This window comes from Vipera berus, assembly GCF_964194415.1.
Source record: "Vipera berus genome assembly, chromosome: 2".
Classification (NCBI taxonomy): domain Eukaryota; kingdom Metazoa; phylum Chordata; class Lepidosauria; order Squamata; family Viperidae; genus Vipera; species Vipera berus.
Genome location: NC_138203.1, coordinates 27,406,646 through 27,425,848, shown reverse-complemented (window position 1 = coordinate 27,425,848; position 19,203 = coordinate 27,406,646). Strand labels below are relative to the sequence as shown.

The 19,203-nt window shown below is 37.9% G+C and overlaps 1 protein-coding gene across 5 annotated transcripts in view; it reads left to right on the top strand.

The window, feature by feature from the left end:
• The window catches only part of PDE4D (phosphodiesterase 4D), a gene marked incomplete at its 5' end in the record, with an annotated part of 761,328 nt that overhangs the window by 278,673 nt on the left and 463,452 nt on the right, over nt 1–19,203 (top strand). The window contains one exon of one of the 5 annotated variants that reach the window (XM_081318719.1): nt 11,962–12,089. The exons of the other annotated variants lie outside the window; for them this stretch is intronic. Within the exon in view, the coding sequence (XP_081174845.1) occupies nt 12,079–12,089 (11 nt within the window). The remainder of the gene's footprint in view (nt 1–11,961; nt 12,090–19,203) is intronic. 5 annotated transcript variants of the gene reach the window in all.

Below are 19,203 nucleotides of genomic sequence, written 5' to 3'. Positions count from 1 at the left end.
ATGGCCAATAGCCATTAATAGTGCTATTCTGTCTGGTTAAGTGTTCTCTATCATGACCTCTATTGAAAAGTATTCAGAAGCTTCATTTTCATTTTGAAACATTTTGGAAATGGTGTGATCAGAGGTGTTCTTTATTTTCCCGGAACATAGGACAGAAAACAGTGATAAAAATGGACAAATTCCATAATAGTATGGAAAATTCCCTAGGCTTTTATCTGAGTGCACAATAGACTTCCCTTCACTGCAAGGAATTTAAACTCTTAATGAGTAGACAGTTGGATTCTGACCTATCTGGCCCTTCCAGTTTTAGGCTGATTATAGGAAGCTTATGACTTCCTTATTAAAACAATATCACTGCTACCCATTGATATCTGGATGCAGTTCAAACTGCTGCTGGACACAGAAAGCTTTATATGCCTTGGGACTGAGAAAGAATCATATCCTAGGATGAAATGATTCACTTAAGAATTCTTTGTATTTATTATTCAGAGAAAGAATTCCATCTGTAAGGTAATTTGAATGTAGCTTAGACAAATAAAACTGTAATACCATAACTCCATGAAATGGGAATATAGTCCAGAGTTAATTATGCTTCTTGTATTCCTCAACACTTCTAACTGAAATGTTTTTCGTGAGTTAATTAAAAATAGATGAATCAATGAACTGTACATTGTCACATTAAAGTTTACAGTTATGAATTACAGTTTGTTAGTCGTTTTTGAAGGGTCTCTGGAAATCATATCCAAGCATTGGGGAGCAAATGGAATTGTTCAGCTTTGCTTAGTGCCTCTTTGATTTTGTCTTTGGTTGAGTCGCTAAGGACTGGATGTTCTATTGAATATCAAATGAAAGCTGTTTTTCCTTTACTCCTTTTCAATCTCTTCACATCTCCCCTGCTAGGCCTGAAGAAAATGGCAAGATTTCTTTAACAGGTTGATTGAAAACATGAGCAAGAATAGTATTAGAAGAAGGGATTTCTTATTTTCCAAACAACTGAGTTTGTGTGAAGTCTTTAAAAAAACTAATCACAAATAATTGTAACCAAATTTAATACGTTGAGTGGATTTAATTGCTAGTTCTTTATCTGGTTAAGGCTATTTTGTAAACATTGCACATTGACTGCAGCATTACAGATTCACTTGTACTGTTTGTTAATACCTGTGTGAACAATTCTGTCACAATATTTTAAATCCTAAGGATTTAAAATGTAGTGTTTCATTACTGTGAAGGCAAATATGAATGATAAAAAAATAAAGTTTTATGATATGTGGGAATGATTGGTTACATCTCTCTGAATATACAGTAATTTAACTATTGAATCAGATTTAATGATTAAAGCCTGCTAGTTAAAAGTTACTACACCATTTCAAAGTATTTTTTATGTAGTCATTATCATTACTATCAGTTAAACTAGGTTTTCACATGCAAAAGTATGTTTTGGGTTTTTTAAACAATCCCATTTACTATTTAATAATTTAGTTTTCACAAACATCACCCTAGTCCATTAAACTGAGAGTTTACTTTATGGGTACACTAATCATGAATCCGAAACGTATTCTCAGTTCCTATAATCGTCCTAAGCAATTATTTGCTCAACTACAGTTAAGTAACAGGAAGCAAGGTTCACACAACATGTTAAATAATCCTCATTAGCTAATAATCCAGCCCACATTTGCTTCGCCTGAGGTTTTTTTTAAAGAAATTCTTCTCACGTAGCTGACTTTGCAACGGAACTAACTTGCTCTTCAACAGAACTATTTAAATTGAAATCATTTTTCCGCACCGTTTGTTTTTTTTAAAAAATTCTTCCTCTTTGAATCTCAAAAAGTTCAGAAATGACTGGCTTACGATGATGAAAGTGCTCCACCCAATCTTCCCTCTGAATAGCGGGCACAGACATCGCTATAATTAAAACATTGGCAGTGTTGATTCACAGGAAAGACTGCTGGGGGAAAAAGGGACGAGACGAAAAGAGGCGCGCGCGCTTGCGCGCTCCTGGCATTTTTTTCCATTTGGAGGAAGCGCTCGGCGAGGCTGAATGGGGAATCCTTCCCGCCATCTCCAAGCCCTGCAAACAGGAAGAAAACCACCCCCCAGAGAAACTGGGGAAGACCCCGAGGAGGAGCTAAAGAGCCGCGGCGTTGCTCGCCCTCCGCCCCTCCGCTTCGCAAGCGACGTCGACTTCGGGTAACTTTCCGACCCGAAGTCACCTCCCCGCTGCCAGCCCTGAAGAGAGGGGGAGAGGCGGCCAGCCGCAGCAAGCCCGGCTTTTTTTTTTTGTTTTGTTTTTTTAAAGGCGAGCGGGAAAGCTCGGGGAGGCGAAAAGATAGCCTCGCTTCGGGCGCAGCCTCTTCTGAGCTTCCTCGCCTCAGCTTGCTTCTCGGGGCGGCGGAGGCTCCTGCCCTGGTGCGCCTGGCGGCATGAAGCCGGGCGGCGGCGGCGGCTCCTAGCGGCTAGGGGAGGGGAGAAAGGGCGGGCGTTGCTCTGCCGCCACTCGGCAGCAGCGCGACGCGGGAACTGTCCAACTTTTCAGCAGCGCAGTTGCATTCCGCACCCTCCAAGCCGGGCGGCCGAGCGCGGGGAAGGAAAGGGGCGCACTAACGGCTGGACCGGAGGGAGCGGGCGAGCGAGCGAAGCTGCCGGGGAAGAAGCCGGCCGCTGCTGCTGCTGCCGCTGCCGCCTCTCCGAGCCGCGCGAAGAGCGACATTAACAGCGGTGCCTTTTCTTCAGCCCTGCGCCGACCCTCAAAGCATGGAAGCTGAAGAGAACCGCCCCAACCTGGCGGAACCGGCGCCCGGCGGCGGCGAGAAACTGCCGGCTCCCAAGCATCTCTGGCGCCACGAGCACCACTGCCGCTACCAGCTCCGGCAGCAGCACCACTTCCTCGTGCACCAGCCGCAGGCGCCCCAGAACCAGCCGCCGCCGCCGCCTCTCCCGCCGCCGCCGCCGCCACCCCCCGATTCTCTCCCTCCGGAGTCGCGGGGTCGCGTCGTCGGGGGCGGCGGCAGGGTGAGGCATCGCGGCTATTCGGACACGGAGCGTTACCTCTACTGCCGAGCCATGGACCGCGCGTCCTTCGCGCTGGAGACCGGCCACCGGCCGGGCTTGAAGAAATCCAGGATGTCCTGGCCCTCGTCCTTCCAAGGCTTCAGACGGTACGCGGGAAGGGCGAGGGCGAGGGGAAAAGGGGCTCTGCGCGGCGGCGGCGGCGGCGGCCGGGGCCATTTCAGTCGCCCACCGCCATTCTTTCCCTTCCGACAGGTGAGGGAAAAAAGGGACGAAGTCAGGGAGGAGGAGGTTCGTGGGGAAGGGGCGGTGGAGGGGCACGAAGCCGTGCGGAAGAGCCAGGGAGGCTGGCCAGGAACCGGGCTCCGGGAGGTCAGAGCGCTGAAGGAGAGCGGATTCCAGACCCCGCGGAAGACGTGCCGGAACTGGGTGGAATCGTTCCAGCGGCTGTAGGCGCTGGGCATCTGGACGTGATTTGTAGGCAGCTGCTGTCTCTTGATCTTTTTTTCCCCAAAGCAGGCCGAGTTTAAAAAAGAAAAAGAGAGGAAGCAAAGGAACACTGATCCTTTTGCTCAGCAAACACAAAACAAAACAAAACTATATCTGTCTCTATATGGCATGCCTGGGTGCGTGTGTGTGTGTGTGTGTGTGTGTGTGTGTGTGTGTGTGTGTGTGTGTGAAAAACTGGATATGAGTAACCAAATCTGTGAGTGAAACAATAACCATCTCCCCAGATCATTCGTGGTATGAATATCTTACCAGGGTAGCATTGCAAGCTTTTCATCAATCTACTACCCTCCAGATGTGTCAGCTGTAGTGTACATCATCCCCTGAAACCAGAGCCATTGGCACCAAATTGGAAAAGGCAGAATTAAAATCTCACACATGACAGCAAATCTGCAACAAGGGCTTTGTGTATTCTTCCTCTTCCCTCTTCTTCTCACTTTCCTTGGAAGCATATATGAGTATATTGCTTTATTTTTTTAAAAAAAATCCAATGATCATCTGCTTTCTTTACTTTAGTGAACATTCTAGAAATTAAAGCTTTAAAATACCACCCCTCCCCCCAAAATGAAATGACTGCAGCTTGATGGATAGGCACACAGCTGGTCTTTCTTGGATGCTGTTAGTTGATTTAGAGGAAAAGGCATGGAGAAAGTGAGTCAGAGGTTGTAGTTGATGCAGATATATATACCTATAGTAGCTGATAGATCAGAGGGTGACATCACTCTTTAAGGAAAACTTCCTTTGGCAATCAGCAAAGAGCTGCTAGTGGCAAGATAGAATAGTTTCATTTACATTACCTAATTTTGCTTGAAGTGAGCAAAACTATATCATTTTCATTTACTTATGTTATGAAGAATTGGTGTGGGGAAAAATAATTCTCATCTTAGTATTTGCTCTAAATTCTTCAAAATCTGGGTTAGTGTGCTGTAGCTAAGGACTGTAATACAAATACCAGATTTTGTTTTGCGCCACATCACAGTATGACATAATCTTGTCCACAGTGGTGTCATTGTGCTGTTCTTGAAAAGAAGGAAGTAGTTATCAAAAGCAATTATGTTGAATATTTCTACATTCTTCATTATCATTATCATTTTGGAGACGAACCATCACTTAATGCAAATGCTACAAATAACTATTAATGTCATTCTTCTTTCCCTTTAACAGGAATTGCATATTAGAATAACTGTGTTTTTAAAGCTTCCTACAGTTATTTTGCTAGAAGGTAAACAATTCATATGGGGCTTCCAGCATTAGTGACTTATGGGGTCTTCTGTTATGTCAATGGGTCAGTAACAGACTTCATCTGATCCCAATGATGGCTGGATAACAGTACAAAGTTCTCTAAGTGTACCGGGAAAGTGAACTTATGAAGCATAGATGCCAAGGTAGATTGCACTGGCAATCATGCCCCTCTTTCAGTTCTCTTTATTTTACTGGAACTTACTGGGATAGGATCAGACTGAATTAATCAACTTTTATTAGAATTATAAATATGGAGATTTCACATAGTATACTGTGATAGAAAGAGAATTATTTATGGAAAAGAAATGATAACCTTACAAATTCATACTTTGAAGAAAATATTGGTACTGTTTTCAATGGGTCATTATAGAGGATGAGGAATTAAAAAATAAAAAGCATTAATTTGGATTCATATTTAGTCATATTTAAAGTAAACCCACTTGAATCAAAGACATTTAATAATGCATACCTAATTTAAGTACAATGTATTTGAATTGTTTTTTTTATTCTGCCAATCTTTTTTTAAAGAAAAAATCCCTTCTTTCTAGCTGTGTCTTCTTTATTAGAATTTGGTAATAAGAACGTGATACTGATTTATTCATAACTACAATAGACATATTAATATTAATGAACCTAATCTAAGAATGAGTAAATTTGGTTGCAACCCCAGTTCCTTTTACAAATAACCATGTTTCTCCAGTGCACCATTTGTCTGTTATTTCCTACTGCTTGACCTTCAATTGCCTTTATATCATAATGCTTGTTTTATTTATAAACGGGTTATATTGCAAAATATTTTCTTCATGTATTTTGGAGGAAAATGATCTAATGTAACATTTCAGTCTCTGAAACACAAGACATTTCTACAGAGCATAATCAAAACATTCTAAAAATACAGAGATTTTCAGAGACTTTAAATGTAATATAAAACTGAACATTTTCAGTTGGCAAGATTCAAATTAGAAAAAGTACATTTTGAACTATTTTACAAGTTAAGGTAGTCTAAATTGTAAATATTTTTCATAAAAAGTTAATTTCTTAAAGTTTATGCCATTTTTAACTTTCGTTATGAATAAGTTTTTCAAACATTTGTAACATGTTTTCAAATCAGTTTTAAAAGTCCAACTACTATGAGTATTCAATGAATTTAAAGACTCAGAAGATCTTAATACTCAAATGATGCAAACACTTTAGGATGCAAACAGTACAAATATATTATGGAATGAATGAAGCAGGCTTTTGATTATACAAATTAATACGATCGATTGATGAATTCAAAATGTTTTTATTGTATTTACACAAAATCATTTCTTGTTAGAAGAGAAAGTTGCTGAAAGTACCTACCGTAAGCAGTCTCAGCTTAATATAAACATATTTGAATATACGAAAACTTGTTAAATTTGTTTTGAAGGAAATATATTAAATCTACGGACTTTTTGTAGTGTATATTAATCTTAATGGGGTGTTAAATGCATCATTTCTTAACAACTTTATGGTAGGAGTTTAAAAATTAGAAATTGTAATGCAGTCAAGCATGCAGCTGTACTAGGAAGTAATGTCTGGACTATTGTATAGTAGTAACTACAATGCATATAAAATGACTATAGAAGTATTTCTGATTATGTTTTACTGGCATGCCCTTTGGAAGTACTGATAAATCTCTCCATTCTGATTTCTTACTTAAGAAATAAATGGCTGACCTAGAACATCAATCTGTAAGATATAAAAAAATATTTCAATATCGTTTAGACTTCGAAAGAACTGGCATTGAACAGTGTACATCTTGTGTAGACAGAAATTGTGTTCAATCCAGTTACATCATGGGGTTATTGTTATAAAAATAATGGACGTAGGAATGCTATTATGCTGTCTTGAGGTTCTGGAAATAAAATGGGATACAAATCTAACAGCAACAACAAAAAACGAATAATAAAGCACCAAACAGTGCTATCTCAAGGATATATTAGCCAATCTCAGCGTATACATGGTGTACTTTGACAATAAAGGTTCATTCATATGGTACCCTTAGGCCACATTAACTAATATTACCACCTCCTACTGATGTGAGGAGTTGCACTTTTAGAATGGCTTGGAAGAAGGATTGGCACTGGCAACCCTTGGGATTTGGAATCCTAGAGCAGTGCCTACTTTGCCTTAGCCTAAAACTGATCCTGCAAGCATTAATAATGAAAAATAATCAAAATTATTAAGACTTAAGCACACATCCAAAAAAAGCAGCAAAGAATCAAGACCTTTTTTGGAATGAAAAGTCTTCCAAAGAACTGGATTCTGTAGAGAAGGCTTAGTCCTGGACTACAAGTTGCCTTGCAGTGAGATGGACAGCAAATAAATTTAATAAATAAAATAAAATTACTGTGGGATGACCTCTCCACACATTTGGGAATTCTCATTGTGTCAGGCCTTAATTTAATCTATGGTTATAGGGGCTATTGTTTTGAAATCAACATAGATTGAGGGAGCACTATATTTAAATGTCACCCTTTTAGAAACCATGATGGGGGATCTTAGAGCTAATGTAAAAGCAGACTCATTTACTTCCAAGATGTGTGCAAAGGGACTGAAAATTTCATTAAAAAAAAATCAGTTCAGCGTGTCTCTTTCACTGGCCAGCTGGCTTTCTTTCATCATTATGATTCATTTTCCATTCTGTGAAAGATCCCAAAACAGTTTTGTTTACATCACATACTCAGTTCAACATTTAATTTTCACTTTAACAAATATTAAAATAGGTGGAAATGTTAATGAGATTACCTTTTTTCTTATAATGTACAGAAATTCCCAATCCGCATTGAAAGTAGAATATCGTGATCAGATCAGTATTCGTATTGTTACTCAAGGATATTTTTGCTGATAGCAATGAGTCTAGCAAAGTAAATATTGTATCAACATAAAATCTTTTGATTCTCTGATGGGCAAGATAAGATCTGTGCCTAACAATATGGATGTTTATTCAGAAGTAAATTCCACTGTGATCTATGGGGCTGTTCCAAATGTATAGTGAATGTAACCTTTTCTGTGTGTGCCTTCGAATATTGACTTCTGTCAAATTTTTAGGAAATTGTTTGATACTCCCTCCTTCTTAGGGCTGAGAGGGAGTGACTAGATCAAGGTGACATCAAACTAGCTCTTGATTGCAACCTAGTTGTACCTGTAGATAAAGTTTGATTCCCAGCAGAAACATACTAAGCAGGGAACTGAACTGCCTGTTAAAATCTCAGCTTTTTCTTAGGTTTATGCAGCTTTTTTAAAAAAAGTGGTCTGGAACTAGTTCATGTAAACTATAGCCATCAGTTAATTAACCTATCCAACACCTAATTCTCTGGCCCAGACTCCAAGTTATTAGTAGCAGAGATCAGTTCTTTAAACAATGGCTCTATCTATCTATCTATCTATCTATCTATCTATCTATCTATCTATCTATCTATCTATCTATCATCTATCTATCTATCTATCTATCTATCTATCTATCTATCTATCTATCTATCTATCTATCTATCTATTTTGTAAAAGCACAGAAATAGTAAAGTAAGTATGAGAAAAAGCAAAACAAGTCTATGCTGAGACAATATCTTTATTAAAGAACAACATTTGCCTAACATGCAAGATTCAGGTTTTCAAGAACAATTTGTAAGAGAAAAAAAAATTAAAGGAGGAAAAATTGTGGCTGATATTCCAGCCATATTTGTATAGGTTACATGCTAATCCAATGTGTGACAAGAGTATCCATTAAGTATTAATAACATCCTATTAAGTGGAGGGCTTATACCAAAGCTTTGCTGAGAAAAAAAACCCTCAATAACTGTCAGCTATTTTTGGAAGTTTAAAATCCAATTGGCAAATATGAATATGGCCCCAACTTTAGACTAAAACCTTTACAGCATTACTCATAACCCTCCTACCTCCTGGTTGCTGTTTTCTATTTTTTTGCTGGGAAAAATATTGAACGTATCACTGGAAAAATAAAAACTTTGAATTGGCCTAATAAATGTTTTCTCTCAATCTGAAGTAGATTGTTGAATATAAAGTTTCTTGTTTACCTGCTGCTCTTTGCAACTTGGATTGTCTGACTTTTATTTAATTTAGTCTTTATATTATTTTAAATGCTTTGTAAAAAAGTTTTTTTTGGGAAAGTGATGGGAAGTTCTGAAGAGTAGAATACAAATGTATTCCTTAAGTAAAATTCATTTCTTAAGTAAATTATACTCTTGAATGAAACCAAGAATAAGATGGGAGAGATTTCAGAACACTTGTCCTACCCTTTAGATTGGAAAGGGTAGAAAATATCTATGAATGATATTGAAAGGTGGAAGATGTACTGCAGTAGGTGCAGATACCTACTTGGCATTTCAGTGGCACAGAGAAAGGCCATAGTTGTGCTCTTGTCTTTGCAGTGCCACTGAAAAGATTATGGGTGGTACTTCAGCATAATTTTAAGAGCCTTGGTGGAGCAGTGGGCTAATGCCTCCTTAAGTAACACCAGCTGCCTGCAATTAGTGCAGGTTCGAGTCCCACCAGGCTCAAGGTTGACTCAGCCTTCCATCCTTCCGAGGTAGGTAAAATGAGGACCCAGATTGTTGGGGACAATTAAGCTGACTTTGTAATAATGCCGCTTGGGGTGTGTGTGAAAGCCCTAATAAGCAGGCATATACATAGAATGAAGGCTACTGCTTAAGCTTGTAAGCCGCCCTGAGTCTTCGGAGAAGGGCGGGATATAAATGGAATTAAAATTAAAAAAAATAATTTTAGTGGTTCTTCATATAGCCCAGGAAGCAGCAAAATAGGAACATCATTTTTTTCCTGAGGTTTCTACTTTCTAAACTTTGAGCAATGTCTCTTAGAAATAGTTATCTGGAGGAATTGGCTGAATTTTTCTGCCGATTCCTTTGACGTTGGTGAAGGAAGAATGCTCCCTGAAGACTTTTACAGAACCATAGAATCAGCGATGAGAATGCATAAGTTTACATTCCAAGGTTTTGCCATCATGATAAATTTTGTAGCATCGACTGTACAGGAACATTCTTTTGGTCTCTGTCTGCCTAATGATAGGGCAGATATCCCAGATACTGTCAATATACTTATTCAGCACAAGCAAACTTTGAATCTGGCATTGGTAGCTGGTCAATTGGACAGAAAAAATAACACTGGCTCCCTTGACTGTTGCATTCTGCAGCAGTTGCAGCTTCCAAACTCAGCTCAACAGTAATCCCACAGGGATCTCATTACAACCATCTAAGAATGAGATTACTAATCTATGGACAGTTGTGAATACCTGTTCCTGTTCAGGAATGGAGACAGCTAGCATGCTTCTTAACTAGCAGAAAAAGAAAATTCTGTCTTCAGCCCCCCAGCTGCTATGCTCAAGATGAAATATGATGGATGCTTTATTGCTCATACCTATGTATAAGCGGTGGCTCAGTGGGTTAGGATGCTGAGCTTGTCGATCAGAAGGTCGGCAGTTTGGCGGGTCGAATCCCGAGTGCCGCGTAGCAGAGTGAGCGCCTGTTACTCGTCCCAGCTTCTGCCAACCTAGCAGTTCGAAAGCACGTAAAAATGCAAGTAAAAATATAGGGACCACTACGGTGGGAAGGTAACAGCGTTCCATGCGCCTTTGGCGTCTAGTCATGCCAGCCACATGACCACAGAGACGTCCTCGGACAAGCGCTGGCTCTTCGGCTTTGAAACGGAGATGAGCACCGGCCCCTAGAGTTGGAAATGACTAGCACGCGTGTGTGGGGGAACCTTTACCTTTACCTTATGTATAAGACCAGCAATGTAATTTTTTATATTTCCATTAACTTGAAGCAAGTAACAGTTTTAGTATTTCTCAATGTAAGGATTACCTTAAACCTATCTCAGAATATATGCATTTTTCTCCATTTCTACATTATGAGTATAATACATTTCAGGACATGTTAAGGTATACTGGTGCTCCTATGGCCAAGCAAAAGTAATAAAGCGATGAGGCTTGTGAAAGCTATTTTGTTCAGCTGAGGATTATATGTATAGATGCCAACCTCTGTACAAACTTTTCTTAGCCTGATTCCCTACATATGGGTTGGTTACAATGTCACCTGCATAGTTCCCAAAAGACATGCTGTGGGGTTAAAACCCACCTGGCTGAAGAGTCTTATAAGAATTATTTCAGTATGTAATACCATTATAAAGTGGTGCATGGTTTTGAAATAAAATGTAATATGAAGTTAATGTTAATACAGATTTAAATAAAATGCTACATGTCTGTATGATTATCTATCTATCTATCTATCTATCTATCTATCTATCTATCTATCTATCTATCTATCTATCTATCTATCTATCTATCTATCTATCTATCACCTATTTAGGCATCTGTCACCCGCCTCTTCCTCCCTCCTTCTTCAAGCCTTTACACATCCCTCCTTTGAAATTGTTCAGTAGTTCTCTAGCCCAAACAAAAATATTGTTTGCATTCACATGTAATACAGTGAAAAACACACAAGTAGATTACAAATGCTTCTTGAAATCAGTGCAAGCAGGACAAATTTATGGATTAAAATATGTTCAGTGATTAAATGGTAGACTTTAATGTCTTTTTTTAAAGAAAAATATTATAGTTTACACCTGAAGTATGCATAATATTTATAAAATAGGATTTAAAATATGAATATCTTTATATTATAGTAAATATATATATTTAAAAAAAACAAATGTTGATGTCATTGGAAGCAAAATATTAAACATATTTTAAAAAAGCTTTAAGAGCACCTGCATTAATTACATAATAGTGATACTGCAAAATTTTGAATTTAGCTAAGAAGTACAAGCCTTTGGGTGCAGGTATAATATATATATATATATATATATATATATATATATATATATATATATATATATATATATATATATATATATATATATATATATATATATATATACATACAGTATATATATATATATATACAGTATATATATATATATATATATATATATATATATATATATATATATATATATATATATATATATATATATATATATATATATATATATATATATATATATATATATATATATATATATGTTGCCTGAAATGTAAAATGAGATTAATTGTTGGATTGTTGGATTATGTGCCATCAAGTTGGTGTCATCTCTTAACAAATACATAGATTTCCTCCTTGACAATTTGTTCCTCACTTGGTCCTTCAGGTCTTCCAATGGTTCACACATCGATCCTGTAACTCTATCCTTGCTGCTGGTCATCCGATTCCTTTTTCTTCCACTTTCCAGCATTAGAGCTTCTCCAGAGAGCTGAGTTTTCACATAATGTGTTCAAAGTAGGTTAATTTGAAACTAGTCATATGTGCTTTGAATGGAAATGTTTTTGCTCAAATTGGTTTGATAATCCAGTTCTTTTAGCTAACCATGATATTTGGATACTCGTTTCCAAAGCTAGAATTCAAAAGTATCAACTGTTTCAATCTTGTTTCTTCAAAATCCAACTTTCATCTCATGGACCATTAGAGAGAAAACCTTTGTTTGCACCATTCTGATCTGTGTAGATGTAAACACATCACAATGTCTGAATATGTTTTTCAAGTTTTTTTATTGCTGTTGTACTAACTGCTGTCTACAGGTTATTTCATAACTGTTGGTTCCTTTACTGTTAATAGTTCTAAAAAAAATTGTAAAGGTGACCAGGTTGAGTCTGAGGGAGGGGCCAAGTGTGTCATCAGTTTAGTGTCTCTTATGTCCATAAGAGATCAATTCTGTTGACTCTTATCTATCACCAATTTACTTTGACCATTACTACAGATAGTCCTTGCCTTATAATAGTTCATTTAGTGACCATTCAAAGTTACAACACTGAAAAAAGTGACTTATAACTATTTTTCACACTTAATGTTCCTTGTAGCATCCCTATGATCATGTGGTCAAAATTCAGAAGCTTGGCAACTGGTTCATATTTATGACCGTTGCTGTGTCCCAAGGTTATATGATTAGCTTTTGTGACCTTCTGACAAGCAAAGGCAAAGGGGAAGCCAGATTCACTTAACAACCGAGTTGCTAACTTCACAACTGCAGTGATCACTTAACAACTGCTGCAAGAAAGGTTGTAAAATGGGGCAAAATTCACTTAACAAATGTCTCACTTAGCAATGTAAATTTTGGGCTCCATTGTGGTCATACGTTGAGGACTACCTGTAGTTCAGATTTTTGTAGCGAGATAGCATGGAAAAGATGTGTACTCATTTGAAAAATCTTGGTTCTTGATTTTTTGTGCCTGACAAGAATTTCAATTTTTAGAATTGAAAAGTCAATTATAATTAGTCAATTTTTAATCAATACAGTAGTATTTTTAAATAAATAATAAAATGCAGGAGTCCTCAACCTATGGCAGTAATTAAGCCCTAAATTATGGTCTTAAATCACTGCAGTTGTAAGATGAGCCATCACATGACTAGACCCAATTTAATGGCATTTTTTGCAGCTGTCGTTAAGCGAATGCCATGATTATTAAGCAAATCCATTTTCCCTTATGAGCATTTTTTCCTCAGAGACTGGAAGTAAATGAAGTAGCAAAAAATGTTAAAAATCACAGACACAGAATGGGGCAAATGACCATAAAGGTAAACCAGTTGCCAAGTGATCAAAATGTGATTGTGTGACCATTGGGATATGTGTGGCTGTAACTGTGAAACTCTGTGTTTTATGTAACTTTGTAACTTTCTGTGGTTTAGGTAGCTTTAAGGGAATGCATTGTAATTTTGAATGTTCCTTAAGTGACTGGCTATAAGACTACCTGTAAGGTTGAAATCCCCATAACTCAAATTTAAATTTAATATGGGGAGACATAATTTCTTTTTGGGACGCGGTGGCTCAGTGGGTTAGGATGCTGAGATTGTTGATCAGAAGGTCAGCAGTTTGGCGGGTCAAATCCCGAGTGCCGCGTAACAGAGTGAGTGCCTGTTACTCATCCCAGCTTCTGCCAACCTATCAGTTCGAAAGCACGTAAAAATGCAAGTAGAAAAATAGGGACCACTACGGTGGGAAGGTAACAGTGTTCCATGTGCCTTTGGCATCTAGTCATGCCGGCCACATGACCATGGAGACATCCTTGGACAAGCGCTGGCTCTTTGGCTTTGAAACAGAGATGAGCACCGGCCCCTAGAGTTGGAAACTACTAGCATGCATGTGCGGGGGAACCTTTACCTTTACCTTTAATTTCTTTTTGTGATCCTACCAGATGTACCTTCCTAATAGATGAGGCCTGCAACATGGGTCAGGTAAATGTAATGGGGGAGAGGCAGTTCTTCAGATAATCCTATTTTCTGATTTTCTTGACGCAAAGTTTTAAATGCAATTTAAGTTCCGATTTTAAAAATATCTCTTGTCGTTATGCATACTGCATACAATCCTCAGTGACATGCCTTTTTCAAATGCATTTCTTTTTGGAATTAAGCAAATGCTAATAGGCTTTTTGTAGAAAGATAAATGCTAACAAATTTATTAATAAACTAATTCCAGTGGGGACAGAATAATGACATTCACTTCTAGTGGACTTCATGGAACAATTGTTTTACATCTGTACATAGCTGTACAAGGAATTGTAGCTTTTCCAAATGTTAACACTGCCTGCAGTGACATTTGGGAAGGTTGTGTTTTTCAGATATTCTTGCATATCCCTGCGTAAGAAGAGGGCTTGGAAATAAAAGGCCATGAGCAAGGAGAGATGACTGGTTATATGATTATTGGGAATGTGCAATTTGGCACGCTTCAGTAAGAATGTCTTACCAAATACCATGCACAATTTTAATATGAAGACTTCAAGATATGATTCAACTTAAGGAGATGCGTGCTAACTAACCTTGCATTCTATTCTGATCTCAATGGAAATAGAATAGATGTAACTTTGCATAGATTTTACTTTGTGACTAATATGATAGGGCAAAACCCATGGTTTGGCTTATTAAAGTATACTCAATAAATTATAGATAGCTAACCTGCACAAAATATTTTAAGCCGTAAACCACAGGCTTCAAACCATGGAAGCTGGACTTATGCAACATATTAATCTGAAACCAAGCAACTGTGTTATAACTTAGAACAATATAAATATCAGGTCTATTACTGAATTGGAATCAGTTTTAGTTCTGTCTCGGAGTAGATGCTTCAAAATCTGTGAGATTTAAGTTACCATGATTGCATCAGGCTGCTGAGAGAGCTATTATAATTTTATTCCTTATATAATTGTCTGTATTACAATCTATGTTGAATATCATCTTCTGCCCAGAGATAGAAATCCTCAGCCCATTCCAGAAAAAGGCTGTCCACATTTGTTTGAAAAGCTGCACTGATGGAATAGCTTCAGAATGCACACTCTTTAGCTGCTTAATAGTTCTCATGGTCAGGAAAATCTCTCTATTTTGAGCTGGATTTCTTCCTATAAAACTCCACTAATTGATTCTTGTCTGTCTTCAGCCACTATGGAGAATAAATCCACACTATTTCACCTGCTTCATATATTGGGTGAAGCAATCAAGTCTCTCATTAGCCTTCTTTTGACCATTTTTCATAGGATTTAGTCTCCAAGGCCCTCTTTACCTTTGCCACTCTTCTCTGCATTCCTTTCATGTCTTCAGTATCCTTTCTTATTATGATGACTAAAAGTGGACACAATATTTCTGGTACAGTTTGACCAGTCCAACATAGAGAAGGGCTATCACATTCTGTGACTTAAAGATTGCTTTGCCTTTTTTTGGCTGCTGTAGCATACTGCTGGCTCATGCTTAATCTGTGGTCTACTGGGATACCCAGATGCTTCTCACAACCACTATTTAAGCTAAATATAATGTATCTGTTCACATGTATCTGTTTACCTGATTTTTCTTACTTAAGTGCAGAATTGTGCACTGAGTTACATTTTATTGGAAGGAGCTGAGTGTTCAAGTTTATCAAAATCCTTCGGGAACTTGAGCCTATCTTCTTTAAATTTATCAATTTATCAAGGAGTCCTTTACATAACCAGGCTGGTCTCATCGGGCACTGGCCATTTTCCTTTCTTGTTATGTTTGGGTCTTAATTATCTCATTTTTTCTTAATTTCCCAGCCATCCCAAATTGATTTTCCATTCAGAATTTAAATCCATGGAATGCTTTCCACTTCTTCCCTTAGATCAGGGGTGTCAAACTGCCGGCCCATGGGCCGGAGCATTACGGAGAAACCACGACCATCCCATTTTCGGCAATGGGAAAAAGTTCCAATACATCGCGCGACGTCACGTGACATCGCGAGTTTGACATGCCTGCCTTAGATTCTTGAAGATAGAGGATCAAGACAGTTGAATTTTTTTTAATTTTTGTTGAAAAAAAGACTAATATCTTGAGTTGTTATCTGCTCAAGAATAATTTAGCATCATTTATCATTTTCACTTAGTGATTCTTACCATAAGAATGCACTAAATGAGTCAAAAGTGAAATTCCTAAATCTAGACCTCATTTGTTTAGTTCAGTTTTTCTCTAGACATGTTCTGCAGACATTGTTCTGTACCAGCCTACTACCGGCCCTGCAGAAAAAGCAGGGACAACCCCTTTACAAAACGGAAAGATGCTGGAACTAAGCCTGCCAAATTTATTAACATAAAACAGAGCAAACAGAGCAAACAGAGCAAACAGAAACACGAACCATGAAACAGGAGCTATTCAAACGGTTGCCTTCAGCAAACCAGCCCTCCCACACATTCCCCTTTTAAACAGTTCAAGGTGTGGCTTCTCTCTGCCTCCTTCCGAGGTGCCCCATTGCCTTCCTCTGTTTACTCCTGATTGACTGCCTCCTGTGTCGGTCGTCCTTGAACAGGGCCAGCTGTGGGTCATCTTCATCCATGCTGTCAAGCTCACACAGCTGGGTCTGCATCGTAACCAGATGGGAGGGGCCTGGCTGAGGGCTCTGCGGAGCCTCAGGGCTATCCTCTGGAGGCTCTCCAACACCCCCCTCCTCCTCCTCCTCTGAATCGTCCGACCCAACTGCCAAACCCACAGGCTGACCCTGAATCACAACAGACATTTCATACAACAACTCACAGCATTCCAATGCTTAATTGGGAATTATAGGAGCTCAGATTCATAGAATCATCAAGACAGAATTTTGAGGAGAAATTTGGACCATAATGTCCAACTTCCTATTCAGTGCCAGTATGTAAAGTAAACCACTAAGAACAGATGGGTGTCCAGGTTCTGCTTTCAACTCACTGAATGAAGTGAAGCCCGCCAACTCTTTGGAAAATTGTTTCCAATCCATTTCTCTGTGTGTAAATATCTGGAAGGTACCAGTTTGAAAAGGTTTTCAGTCATGAGATTTTTGTCACCCATTGCTAATGTAAGAAGCAAAATACATTAAAAGAACAGGTTTTTATTTCAGTAAAATAGCATTTAAAACTGTGATGTAATTTAACTGAATATACTGTCTTCAACAATCAGAAGCTATTAAATTTTTATGCTTGAATCTAATTCTCATTTAAATGTTTTGCCAAGGCAAACTGGATGAGAGCAAATGCTAACAGAATAAGAGTCTCAATAACAACATTTCAAAATGTGCATTTTTAGTTCCAAGTGACAAGAACTGTGTAATAGAGTGCCCTAGCTGTGTGTTGGGATATGCTAATGGAAACTATGAAACACGTCTTTGGCGGAATGATGAAGTAAAAGAGGTTATGCACTTCTGGATCCCTTGTTCCTAGCCTGGAGCCTTATCCCCTATACTAACCAGCTCTCTGCTAAAACTAGATTTATCTGTTATTTCCTTTCTTTTTCTTACCTAATGTCTTAATTTCTTTGGATTCTATTTCTTATTTATTTTCTATGCTGTGCATAAGAATACTCACTTTGATAAATATGTATGCATGTATGTATTTATGTAATAGTGCTCTAACAGAAAAAAATCTAGTAAACAGGATCAGTCAGCTTTGAGTAATCTAACAGTAATTTGCAGAGATGTTTGATTTAAAAACATATGAGAAACATAATCCTTGGATATCATGTTTATTAAAATGAGCAGTAGTAACTTTTTTCTGACATAGTAAATTATCACTTTGAGGCAAGGGAGATAGATCCTTACAATGATAAATGCAGTGAGAATTAAAACTTGAAGTAGAATTTAATTTTTCTACAGTTTACTGCTCGACATCTCCAGATAAAACATTTGAAGAATTAGTGAATGGAAAGACATGTGCCTAGAAAAATAGAAGATAGCTTCAACAGTGCTCTCTCTCTCTCTCTCTCTCTCTCTCTCTCTCTCTCTCTCTCTCTCTCTCTCTCTCTCTCTCTCTCTCTCTCTCTCTCTCTCTTTCTCAGAAAAATGCACAAACAAAATTCAGTAGTAGTACTGAGCAAAATGACCCAGTGATCTGAGATTCTGTACAAGAGACTTTTAGATAAGCTTAGGATCAATATTTATGATGGACTGCTCTTTGAGTCATGGTCCACTTCTACGTAGTTTTCTAGACAACAATATGGAACAGATTTGCACTTACTACTCAGTAAAGCCTGTGCCCTGGGATTTCATGGTTATTTCTTATAAAAATAGAACTCAGGTTCAAAGAGGTTTAATTTTTCTTAAAACAGCTGTTGGCTGCTTTTGTTTAGCTGCTGATAGTTCAATATTGCTTTTGTGCATATTCTCTTTCTCACCCATATAGCCAGTTCCCTGACAGCCTTCTTCAAACTGCAGGATATTGCCTTTCATATTACTGACATTGATATTGCCTCTCATATTATATTCAGGGGAAGGAGCTTGTCTTTGGTAAATTGTGGTGCTTCTAGTATTCATTCATCAGCCAGGTGAACTGCATCAAAAATGTATTTGCATATTTCTTGAGCCGGAGGAGAGTCATTGTGCATAAGGTATGTATACACTACCTGGGTCCCATTTAATATGATTGATTGATTTTTGTAGGCACTAAATAGCATGTAAATCCTCATATATTCCCCCAAATATCTTGCAAACTACTTATCTAAGTATAGTTGAATATCACATTATTGACCTTATTGATAAAGGCTTCAGCAATTAATTAAATAATAAGGCAAATAAATTCACTGTTTAATGACTTTGCTAGAGGCCTTCATAAACAGGAACTTTAAATTATTCATTTTGTCAAAATTGCAGTTTACGTTAATACTATTTTTTAAAAGTTAGTCCTACTTTATATACATTTTAGAAGTTATATTTTAAAGAGAGCTGTCATTAACAGTTATAAACCAGTTACATCAAATACAAGGCTGGCATGCATAGACTACCAACTCCAACATCTTGTATTAATAGTTTCCCTCTATTCAGTTGTAAATTCTAGTCTGCAGATATACTACACAAAGAATAGATACAATGAATGAGTTGGTTTCCTAAGTGAGTAGTTTGTTATAGAAAAAAACAAGAGTAGACCCTTGTTTAATGGTCAAG